Consider the following 12,821-nt stretch of genomic DNA (forward strand, 5'->3'; position numbering starts at 1 on the left):
TGTTGAGGCCAAGTTTCCAAATGCTGCGTTTGAAGAAGCAGGCGCTAAGATCGTGGACAGGGATGCAGCCTTTACATCAGGTTAGTGCTTCTCTTCTTATTTCAGTATTGCCTGTGATGACTTTCTATTTTTAGCAATAGATTTTAGCAACAGAAACTATTGTGATTTTAATGCCTCAAGGATCAGTGTGTGGCTGAGTGGGGTGTTCATGCTGCATCTTTTTCAAGAAAAGCAGAATTTTCTTTTGTAATAAAATAGTATATTGTTTTGTGTTTAACTTATATATTGAATGTTTAAAGCAGAGACCATTATAAATGTTGCACTTGTGAGACTTATTGCAAAAGTTAAGGGGGCCAATTTGATTGCATGGACAGTGTCATCTCATATCTTAATGCAAATGACAGTTTGCATTTACACGTTTTCCTGTTTAGAATATTAACCTTTAGACTGCCTAGTACATGGCATATGAATTACAAGCTGTGGCAAGCTCACCACAACCAAGGGGCAATATTTCACCACTATGTAGAAAACCATGCCTTTAAACCAACACTAGAAGAATTACCAGAAACCACAGAGATCATGCGTGGAGAAGCCTGGCTCCACAGATTGCAAATAACAGAAGCTGTTAGTATAAATCAACAAAGGCCTGCTTTTAAGTATACAGAGGAACAAGGACTTCATCCTTCCTTCTTCCCTTCTTCAAGGAAACCACAGGACTCGTCAAGGAAACCATAGGACATATCTGAGAACCTGGAGGGAGACACGCGTAACACAATATCCTTGGACATGACTACTGACAATGAAGCTATCAAGACAATGAGCCAGAGATGGGAATTAAGCCCTTGCCCATGCCCTTTGCTGCAAGCTACTGCTTAGGACATGTCCTATGGAGCACCAGGAATGCCCATGCTACCACCCAAACCCCCCAGCAAGAGAATGAGACCTGCCGACAATAGAAATTCAGTACCCCAATGTCGTTCAAAATTCAGTAGTCTGCATGCAGTTATAAAAACCATGCATGTCAATTTGGTATCCAGTCCTGAAGATGCCGCTGAGAGGTGGGGGAAATGGTCCATCTCCTAGAAAAAATAGTAAATGGAAAGCATCTTGAATGGTTCTTCCTTATTCCTGGGAAGCTTTCCTGAAGAGAAAAAGTAGTATATTAAGGACTGGTTCAAAGTCTAGATAAAAAGATAGTATTGACGAACAGTGCCATTAACTTCAGTATAAATTGGAAAACAATATACATACTCTCCTTTCAATGGGTTTTTGGAAGTAGAAAAAATTAATGCCACTGTGTTGATTCTTCCTATTTGAACAGCCAAAACTCTGAAGTGTGCACCACTTAAAACAACATTTTATGTGTGGGAGCTCATGTCTGTTATGAGGTGCCATTGTCCATGATCCGAAAGGGCTATGGGTGAAGTGCACATTTCCTTTACAAGGTTTATTTTTTATTTTTTTTTTTTTTTTTTTTTTGCAAGTATTTTTTTATTTTTTTACTTCTATTATAATGCGGCATTTTAAACAGTCACTGTCCATAACACTAGTTCTCTCATTTCATGGCATTCCGTGACTGTTTGTTGCCCTGCTGAATGTCCTTTTTGGGCCAAATACCACACCATATGAGCTTGATGTTACCTTTACATTGCCTTTCAGTTAGTAAATGTTGGTCATACTTTGATTTCCCAGTGGCCTATGATATTTTTTGTGCTTTTGTACCGAGGGAAATTCATCATCTTACAATATCTTCTTCTTAAACGATGGCTGGGTGTAGGCATTTGCTGTTTTTGGTTTCTCTCCACACAAGAAATATTGTATCAGCATTCATGTACAGTAATAGGACCACTGTATAAACAAATTCTTTACTATTACAGATATTGTACTGAAAATCCGTCAGCCAGCCTTAGAAGAGGTTGATCTTCTTAAAGACAGTGCAACTTTGATATCCTTTTTGTACCCAGCACAAAACAAGGAATTGCTTGACAAGTTAGCAGAGAAAAAAATAACTGCCTTTGGTAAGTAATCAAAAGACTTTTTTTTCCCCCACTCCATATCTGCAGTAATTTTATAAAAACCTTTTATTTGGCAAATTTCTTATGTACTATTGTAGTTTCCTTCGAATCACGTTCTGATTATTCCCATCAAATTTGTATTGGTCAGTCATTATATGATATTGTAGACATAATTTAACAAGAATATTATTTTTGGGAAAATAAATCCACTTTAGTATGCCTGTTAGATTTTATTTAAAATACATAGAGCAGAAAGCTTTCAATGACCTGCATGTTCCTCCTTGTCAGATTGACAAGGAGGACTGTGCTGGTCATTGAAAGCTGTATATATTTCAAATAACAAAATGAAAAAGTCATACTACTGTGGATTTACTTTCCCATTTTATTGATTCGTGTGATTATGAGTTTTCTTTCAATATTATTTTTAATATTAGTAGATGGCAGTGTTATTTACAACTGCAAAAATTCTTAAAGGTGACCTAAAATTTGTAAAAATTTGGAGGTTAGGTGAAGTGGTTCTAGTGATTTTTTTTCTTTTAGAAATGTATGATGTCGTTGAATTGTGTGGCTATAGTATGTGTAACTATGGTTAAAGTAACTTTGTGACATATCAGCCCTTGGTCAGGATGCTCCAACTTTATAAGACTTAATTTCAAAATATTTTTATATATGTACCTTCAAATTGAAAATAACTAACGGGGTCACGAGTTAATGAGGGGTACCTATGTGGGTGGCTCCACATGTCTCGTGACCAAGCAAAGATGCCAATAGTCCCTTGCGTACACAGTTATTTTAAACTTTACCGGTTTCCAACTGGTGCTGAGTATTTATCCTAATGTTAAGACCTCAGGTTTGTAAGTTATGAATAATACAAATTGGTTAAAAAATTTTCATTTTTCAACCAAATTCATGAAATAGAACTTTATATACATATCTGAAAGGATTGAATTTTGGCAGATTTTTTTCCAGGACAAATAGTTAAAGTAAAAATAGATGTTCTAAAACAATGATTGTCACTTGAGAAATTTAAAGGTCTACACAACAGCAGAAATGAATGGGTCACAAAAGGCTTTTCTTGGATAAAGTTGACCGTGCTTTTATTCATACTCGTATCCCAATTAATGAAGATTTTCCTTCCCAGATCAACCAATTCCCTTAAATGAATAAAAGCAGTATGTAATTCTTGAAGGATAAGTTATTAAGAGGAATTGTGGGACAAAAAGTTGGGCAAATTTTAGAAGTTTGTCATAGATGGAAATAAAAGTCATTAAACTGTAAGAATAAGAATGCAGAAATTAGTGATCTGACAGGTGTTTTGTCTTGAAACGACAGTTTTTTGGCCTTGTTGAAAGTATTGAGAAGTAATTACAAGAAACTGTTTCATCTCTTTTATGTAACTTTTATTTCATGAATATGATGGGTTTCAGTTTGTCTCTGGGCTTGAATCTTATGGACTTTTCCAAGTAATTAGTATACAAGGGGTTTCAGCTCTTTATTTCTTGACTTCAATCTTATGAACAAAGTTTAATTAGTAAATATGTTATAGTGGAAATACATGGAGAAAAATATGAAATGGAAGTTAGCACTCGTCAGTCTTACCCTGCAGCATATCTTGGGTGTAGTAGTGTTACGAATATTTTGAGATTTTTTGTCAAATTGTATTTTGTATATTATGTCATCTTTTTTTTTTTATATACCGTATTCCTAATGACAGCTATTTTATCAGCATTTATAAAGCATATGCCTAGATGGTGTCATATTAGGATCATTTAGAAAAGAATGCAGCAAATTAAATGCAATTTTAAACATTTTAATGCATTTGCTTTTGTTTTCTCAGCCATGGATTGTGTTCCGAGAATATCCCGAGCTCAAGTATTTGATGCTCTAAGTTCCATGGCAAATATTGCTGGTTACCGAGCAATTGTAGAAGCATCCAATCATTTTGGTCGCTTGCTTCAACAGGTAAAGTCATCATCATGAAATTTTTTTTTTTTTTTTTTCCTCATGTTATGGATTTATTATTTAATATTTGTTGTTGGCACTTACACCTTGTCTCGTTTATTGTACCCAACTGGTTTACTTGTAGATGATTTTTGAAATCTCAAAAAAGAGAATATTAATTGTAACCATTGATTGTTGAAAAAGTTTAAAAGATATTTTTAATAGGTTTCAAATTGCACATGATAAACATGTAACTGGTAACGTTGTTTGTACAGTATAGCTATATTAATATATCAGAAGTGTGTTTTTCTTAAATTGCTAGTCCACACATTTTTCATCTCTACATATGTGATTTTCAAGATACCAAAATCAAATACTTTCATCAGCAAATTTTTTTTGCATTGCAGTAATTGCTCTTTTAAGGTTACCCAAGATTTCCTGTTTAATTCAGGTCAAATAACTGCTGCTGGTAAGATACCCCCTGCCAAGGTTTTGGTTATTGGTGGTGGTGTAGCTGGTCTAGCAGCAGTTGGTCAGGCCAAGAACATGGGTGCCGTTGTTAGGGCTTTCGATACCCGTGCAGCTGTCAAGGAGCAAGTTGAATCCTTTGGAGCAGAGTTTCTTGAAGTTAATGTAAAGGTATGCAAGAATTGATATTGAAGTTTCTTAGAACAAACTTATTTTTCATCGTGTGACTTTAATGATGCATATAGTTCTTGATCAGCTAGAACAAATTTATTTTTCATCAAGTGTGACTTGTTTAATGATGCATATGGTTCTTGATCAGCTAAAAAGACTTTACAGGGAAGGGATATTTATTATTCACTTTGGAGTATAAGTGAAATATTGAACAATGATGCAATAGTGCAACCTGCTCTTTTGATTAGTAGTCATTTAACAATGAGTGGTATAAATCATTCTTTCTTTCAAGTAGTATCTTTATGACTAAGGAGTTATGTATTCATAGCATCATATCTTGTTAGTCTTTACTCTGGTAAGGTGCTGACTTCATTTTTGTTTGTTACTGCTTGAATTTTCTTGTCAAGTCATGGTAACATTTCATCATTCTCTATTACCACCTTTTGGAGAAAATATTTTGTTATATATAACAGTGACAGGTAACTATGAAGCACATTGAATAATTCTAATATTACTTTAGAGTGTCATAAAGGCAAGGTTTAGAAACTTTAAGTTGCTGTCAGCAAGGTTTAACTAGATTGGTTAGTGTCTCTTGAGATATAATGTACTATGCATTATTTTCACCTAATTTTTTCTAGAAATTACCTTTGCATAACTATTTAGATTTCTTCATTCTTATTATGACGAAAAATATGCAATCTGTTCCATATTTATAGGGTAAGGAACTTCATTATGAATAAGTATGCACATTGTAAATTTTGTATCCCCAGAAAACCTCACATTTTGGCAGCAAAGATGTTAATTCCTGAATCTTTAGATGCTCTTGCCTACAGAGGCAAGATCCTAATGTGTGCTTCCAAGAGGGCTTTCTGAAAAGCAGCTCTCATTTAATTCTTTAGACACTTTGTCTTGAAGATAAATTTATGCATGAGCCTACATATCCATAAAATACCATTAAAAGTATTATCAACAGAAAATAAGGCAGTAGATGAAGTATTGCCAGAAAAGACCTTCAACCATTGTGGTCCCAGATGTTGGTTGTCACATGATTTGGAGTGGAAGCAGAGTTTAAGGATAAACAAATAAAAAAAGAACAGTAACTTACTTGAAGGTGCTAAGTTGCTTCCCACCTTCAGTGAAATGCAGGGTGTGCTGAGGCTATGGTGTGATAATAAGTGTGTGAGACTTTATAGGTGTAAGACAGGACAGAGGGAAGAGGTTTTGTGAGGTGCATTGGCACTTAACAGGAACCATGTTATCAGCTGCCAAACTATGCAGGTAGGCAAGGTAGACCTCTGCAATGATAAACAGAACTTGTATACTGCCAGGAGAGGCTTTGTAGGAGATAGAGACCTATTTCTACTATGTACAAGCTGGAAGGCGTCAGGCTTTTGGCTTAGGTAACAGGTCTTCAGACTGATTTGTAATTAGATACTGCAGAGTCTGTTCCATGTTATATGAAGACCTCATCAAGAGAAGATGATTGCTCCATCAAGGCATGGGAACAGTTATAGGTGGTTTGTTTTCTCCTGAGTACTCCTGAACAGGATAGGATTAATAACATTCCTTATATAGATTTATCTAGCCCTAAATCCCCAAAAACCGCACCAAAATTTACCACATTGGCAACCCTGTTACCTCCATATTCTGTCCGCCACTTGGCACATGTCGTTGGCAGATATGAAAACCTTCCCTCAAATCAGTTGTTAACGAGCGCCCGTGTTGTTTACATCACGGCCGCTCTTTATAAATTTCCTTAAACATTTTTGTGCCTTTAAAGCTTTCATTATTTTGTTAAATGAAACTTTATATGAATTACCACTCACGCATTACATCACGAAATAGTGAATTAACTTTGATTTCTGTTGTGTTTTCTTATCTTAAATTATACGAACTTTTGCGCGACCGGAACTACTGACCTGTCCAAATTCTACAATGGATTACCAGAAAAATTACGATGCTTCCTTCTGCCAGCAACATCAGGCAACCCGCCGCCCCGGTTTGTGGGACAAGGATAGTAGCAGGGAGTATGAACCCCATGACATTTGTAGTTCTTGTCGTGGACAGGTTTGTGACTTGACTTCTCGTTGTGACGTATGTAAGCCCTGGTCTGACGAGGATATGACTGCTTATATGAAACGCCAAACAATCTTGCAGCGTAAAAGATCGGTTAAGGAGAAAAAGAAATCGATTGCTAAAACTGTATCTAACGAATTCTTTGACTTGGGCGCTCATGATTCTGGCTCTTCGGTTTCGGTATCGTATCGACTCCGATTCTGAATTAATTGATGCTTTGCCCCCTGTACAACCGGTAATTAGTGAAGTTAGTTCTGATGTAGATTCGAAGATTTTGGCAATAGAAACTACCTGGAAACAGAATTTTAAGAAATTACAGCTTAGTCTAGATAGAGATATTTCTGCTAAGTTTAACAATCTGTCAGAGAATTTTCAAGAAGCCTTTACTAGAATGTCTAACACACTTTTAGATTCATTTTCAGCTCCTCGTCAGGTACCTGTCGACAGCACCATGGGTAACGGTGCGACAGATACCCCCGGCTTGTGAACCCGTCGTGGCAAGGCCTAGGGGGGATCCGGTCCGGGCAGGTGCCTAACGAATCTTTACCCAACGTGTCCCCCTGTTAGTCCCGTAACAGTGCCAAAGGGCGCTTATCTAGGAGAAGGGGGGAGGGATATTAGTGTCAGACCTAAGATAGCTAGTCGTCAGGATTTTACTTCAGAGTTAGTTTCTAAGTTAGGATCTGACGATGATGATGATGATGACGCGGATTCGTGTGATATGATGTTTTCCTCGAATGGATGTCATGATGTAGAATTCAAGAAACTTTTTGATTTAATTTTGAGTTTTCTTCCTCAGGCGAGGCCTAAAGAGCAGAAGCAGCCTCCGCCTCGTTGTATTACAGAAGGGATTTTTCTTGACGGTCCTTCCCGGTCACTGGGAAGTTTTTTTAAACGTTTTCCCTTTGCCCAAGGAGGTTCGCGAGAGTGAGGACGGACGTTGCCGCTAAAACTTTCGAAGGTGATCGTGGAAGGGAAGAGGAAGCTCTCTTCTCTTCTACGACACCGGAGAGGAGTTTACCAGGTGGCGGATGATTCTTCATTCTCTCGACCCCCCAAGCCAAATCCTGATTTTGTCCGACTTTCAAGTCAACCCTTGCCTTCTAAGGCTTCGGTCTCTGTCTCAATTGAAGATTTTATTGCTATGGAGGCTGTTATGAGCTCCTTACAAGAAGCTCAATCCTTCAATATGTGGGTCCCTCGGAGGGCTTTTAATGTATATCAAGGACTCCGGGTTTGTTCCTCCTGATGCTCCTCTTTTTGAGAAATTCTGCTCATCCATTTCAATCGCTTCCTGTACATCAGAACGAGCTTGCTGCTTCAATGCAGGCCTTTCTTGTTTCTCTAAGGCGTAACCTGTATTTGTCGCAGTTACTCCTCTGTATCGGAGATTCAGAGAACCCGTCTGTTGTCCTCTTCTCCTTTTGGCGATTTCCTTTTCGATATTTCTGTGCTTTCTGAGGTTTTGAAGGAACATCAAGGTGATGCCTCTTCCCAAGCTCACTGGGCCTTATCAAGAGCTTTTTCCTCTGGTCTTCCTCCCATTCCTTCAAGGAGTAAGCGTAAGTTTAGGACCGAGATCTGTACCTTCTGCTCCAGCCCAACAACCTCCGTTCTGGCTCTTTTTTTTTTTCCATTTTTTCCAGTACATCTCAGGTTGCTGGTGCCTCTTCTTCATCCTCTGGTGCTCACCCTTTGAAACGCGGGAGAGGTTCTTGGCGTGGCTCCAAGGGCAGAGAAAGAGCTCAACCTCCAGGAGGACCTTCTTCTTCTTCTTCTTCTTCTTCCTTGTCTCTGCGTAAGACTTTTCGGAAGTAGGAGTCATCACCTCGCCTGGAGACCGCAGTAGGAGCTGTCTCTCCCGCCATTGGTCAGCTTGGCAGGGCTGAGAGCGGGGTGGAATGCTTGGGTGGTGGAGGTCCTGAAGGAAGGTTCGAGATCCCTTTTGTTTCCAGACCTCCACTTTCCAATCGTCCTCTCGAGTTCAGCAGTTATTCCCCTCACTCAATCAGGGGTCAAGCCTTGGAGAAGGAGCTTTCGGCCCTCTTGGAGAAGGATGCCATAGAGCGAGCTCCTCCTTCTCCCGGTTTTACTCTCAGATGTTTGTAGTTCTAAAGGCCTCGGGTGCCTGGCGCCCCATCATAGATCTTTCGGTTTTGAACAAGTTCATTCTAAAGTCCAAGTTCAGGATGGAGACGGTCCAGACTGTTCTTTCATCCGTCAGGATGGGGACTGGATGATTTCCATCGATCTGCAGGATGCTTATCTGCAAATCCCCATCCATCCAAGAAGCAGACCTTACCTTCGGTTTTTCACGGACTCGGGAGTTTCCAGTTCAAGACCCTTTGTTTCGGCCTCACCACTGCTCCACATGGTCCTTTTCTTTTTCTCTGTGATGGGTCTCCTGTTTCAGCTATTCTGCATCGGTTAAATGTAAGGATGGCTTCGGTATCTGGACGATTGGCTAGTCCAGGCCGAATCTCTGAGAAATGTCCTCCGGTCGAGGGAGATAGTTCTGTCTCTTTGTGTCGAGTTGGGCATTCGTGTCAACTTCGACAAGTCCAATCTAATCCCTTGCCAGATCATGACTTATCTGGGGATTGTTTTGAATTCCCAGATTTTTGAGGGCTTCTCCCGCTCAGAAACGGATAGACAAGCTTTCTGAGTCTGATCGAAGAATTTTTGTCCTCCGTAACGCAGCCAGTTTTCTCTTTGGAGGTCTCTCCTGGGCCATTTGTCATCCTTCATCCAACTGGTTCCCGGAGGTCGTCTCAGAATGAGGTCCCTTCAGTCGACACTTCGCCACAGTCATGGGATTTCGTGTCCGAGGACACGATAGTCGCCTCTTCTCCACAATGTCGGAAGGATCTCCGTTGGTGGATGCAAGTCACCGCCTCAAGTCAGGGACATCTCTTCTTTCGGTTCCTCCGGACCTAATGGTTTTTCAGACGCCTCGGATCAAGGTTGGGGCGCACACCTGGGCTCCGAAGCCGCTTCGGGCCTTTGGTTAGAGGAGGAGAGGAGCATGTCAATAAATTGGAGGGAACTGAGGGCAGTGTACCTAGGCCTTCTTTCATTTCAGGAACACTGTGGAGTCGGTTATCGCGATCTTTGTCGACAACACCACAGCAGTCTCGTACTTGAGAAACCAAGGCGGCACACAGTCGGATCTTCTCACTCAAGAAGCCCGATCAATCCTGTGTTGGGCAGAAGACAGGGGGATTACGTTGGTCCCTCAGTTTACCTGGGCCATCACAACGTCTTAGCAGACGCCTTGTCGAGACCGAACGAAGTTCAAGGGTCGGAGTGGACACCTTTGCCAGGAAGTCTTCGACAGCCTCAGGAAGAAATGGCCTGTCACAGTCGATCTGTTTTGCCACCCCACACTGAATTTTCGGTGCCAGATATTCTTCGCCCCTTACCAGACTCCTCAGAGTGCCGGACAGACTCTCTTTTGCAGGACTGGGAGGGACTTCAAGCCTATGCTTTTCCTCCGTTCTCTCTGGTGAGGTCAGTCCTCAACAAAGTGAGGGCAACCAAGCGTCTGGATCTCACCTTGATCGCCCCCTTCTGGCCACAGAAGGAGTGGTTTCCCGACCTTCTGGAAGCACTGGTGGAACCCCCCATTCGCCTGCCAGAGAGACCAGATCTTCTCAAACAACCCCATTTTCATCGGTTCCATCAGAGGCTCCACATGCTTCATCTTCATGCCTGGAGACTGTCAGGAGGTTCTCAAGCACGAAGGGTTCTCCTCCAGAGTGGCGCGACAGTTGGCTCTTGCCAGGCGCCAATCAACCAGAGTAAATTATCAGGCTAAATGGTCGGTTTACAGACGTTGGTGTAAGTCTCAAGGACATTCAATTTCTAGACCTTCCTTACCGAAAGTAGCGGAGTTTTTAGTTCATTTACATCATGACAGGGCCCTGTCACCTTCGTGCATTAAGGGTTATAGGTCTATGCTTTCCTATGTTTTTAAGGCAAGGCTTCTGAGATCTCTTCAATCTTATGTCATTAGAGATTTACTTCGATCTTTTTCCCTATCTCGACCCAGGCCGCAGTGTTGCGCCTCCGACATGGGACGTTAACAAAGTCCTTCAAGCCTTAAGGTTCCCTCCGTTTGAGCCTCTGAATTCTGCCAAATTTAGGGACCTCTCTTCTAAGACACTCTTCCTTGTCTCACTGGCTACAGCCAAAGAGGGTGGGTGAACTGCAAAGCACTCTCTTTTCTGGTTGCCAGATCTGGACAAGACATGATTTTGTCATACCTTCCTGAATTTGTCGCAAAGACTGAATCGTCTGATAATCCCATTCCCAGGTCTTTCGTACTGAAGTCGCTGGTCGACTTTGTTGGTAATTTAAATGAGGAATTAGTTCTTTGCCCTGTTAGGGCGCTCTCATGTTATTTTACGCCGCACGAAGGACATTCAGGGTGCGTCCCCGTCATCTGTTTGTTTCACCCCGAAATGTCAAGAGACCTATTTCAAAGAATGGTGTATCTTTTTTTTTGCTCAGAGATCGATCGTTAAAACTGGTGGTTCGGCTGCTGGGGAAGACCAGACGCCGAGAGCACACAGTATTAGAGCAGTTGCTACATCAGTAGCTTTTATGAAGAACGTCTGTCGCCAAGGTGCTTGAGGCGGCGACTTGGCGTTCTAATTCTGTTTTTGCCTCTTTTTACTTGAGGGATATTTCTCTAGTTCTAGGCGACCTTCGTTCTTTGGGCCCGTTGGTGATGGCAGGACAGGTCGTCAGACAGGAGAATTAGGTAGTCTTCCTGTTTTACGTTTGGTTGCTACCTGTATATTATTCATTAATTTTTGTTTTGTTGTATATATTTTGTTTTTGTGTATTATAACCCATGGCAGTTTTTGACGTAGTTATAATGGGAATTAGAAGGCAGTTTGGTATTTAGGTGTTTTTGATGACAAGGACTGACTGCTTGGCAACTCATGCTGCTTCCATTTTCAGTGTGAAATGGTTCCAGCCACTGGGTTGTCGGCACTGGCGACTACGCTTCTCCCAGAGTCGATGCTGACCTAGGACTAGCCACTGGTTCGCTTGTCCTGAACGACTCCTGCTTCTTCCACTGTCCTGGACAGGGAATTAGTTGATGGATCGTCTGCTGTCATCTGGTGACTCGCTCACCATCTACTTTTTGTCTCACCTGTCTTCTCAGAGTCAGACACTCTTGGAGATCAGGCGACACTTAGTAGCCCTGAGTTTCTTGTTGACGAAGTCGGTTGCGTTGATACACCCCCGATGATCGTTTAACATGAGACCAGGTTGGACTGTCAGGCATTCGTCCTTCGGGACTGAATCGCCTTTTTGCTCCGCGCTCCTTTCTCTTGGCACCAGAAAAGCTCGAGTTAGGAGTTGCTCATGAGCCGATTCGTTGCTGGCGACTTCAGGTTGCGTTGATACACCCCCAAGGTTTGCTTAGCTTTTGAATCGCCCAGACAGTCCAGACACTCATCCTTTATGGGAAAAAAGAATAGTGCTTGATAGTCTTCAGGGTGCAGCCTTGCTGTCCGCAATTCGTCTGACTGGTCACCTGGTCGTCACCTGACTTTAGTAAAGACGGACTGACTATGCACTTACTCCTTGTCCTGTGCTACCGCAGTTGGTGGCATTATGGTAGGAGACTTTGAGTTGTTAGTATCTTTGACCTTGGGTTGAGTTTTGACTGCCTATGATATATATTTCATTGTTTGTTTTCTCCTATTCTGTCCGAAGGGGAAATTGTATTCAGATTCCCTCCTCCTTTTCAATGTGGTTAATCGGGCTAGATAAATTATAAGGTAATGGTTTATAATATGGAATTTTATTCTAAAATTAATATAATAATACTTACCTGTATAATTTATCTAGTCCCACATCCTTACCCAAAAAAAAAACGTCTACCCACGATCTGCCTATCACAACTGATTTGAGGGAAGGTTTTCGTATCTGTCAACGACAGTGTTGCCAAGTGGCGGACAGAATAGGAGGTAACAGGGTTGCCAATGTGGTAAATTTTGGTGCGGTTTTTGGGGATTTAGGGCTAGATAAATTATACAGGTAAGTATTATTAATATTAATTTTAGAATAAAAATTCCATTTTTAAGAAAAAACCACTAAGATAAAAAGCACAATTCATTACTTACAAAACGA

General features: G+C 41.0%; 1 protein-coding gene and 1 pseudogene across 1 annotated transcript in view; one reads left to right on the plus strand and one right to left on the minus strand.

Moving 5' to 3' along the window:
• Positions 1-12,821, minus strand: part of LOC135212087 (NAD(P) transhydrogenase, mitochondrial-like) — a 76,335-nt pseudogene that overhangs the window by 25,165 nt on the left and 38,349 nt on the right.
• LOC135211784 (NAD(P) transhydrogenase, mitochondrial-like) overlaps positions 2-12,821 on the plus strand; it is a gene marked incomplete at its 5' end in the record, with an annotated part of 31,562 nt that continues 18,742 nt past the window's right edge. Inside the window, 4 exon segments of the mRNA XM_064244996.1 lie at positions 2-80; positions 1,878-2,018; positions 3,853-3,963; positions 4,390-4,595. Coding sequence (XP_064101066.1) covers positions 2-80; positions 1,878-2,018; positions 3,853-3,963; positions 4,390-4,595 — 537 coding nt within the window.

Source organism: Macrobrachium nipponense, chromosome 40 (genome assembly GCF_015104395.2).
Source record: "Macrobrachium nipponense isolate FS-2020 chromosome 40, ASM1510439v2, whole genome shotgun sequence".
Lineage (NCBI taxonomy): Eukaryota > Metazoa > Arthropoda > Malacostraca > Decapoda > Palaemonidae > Macrobrachium > Macrobrachium nipponense.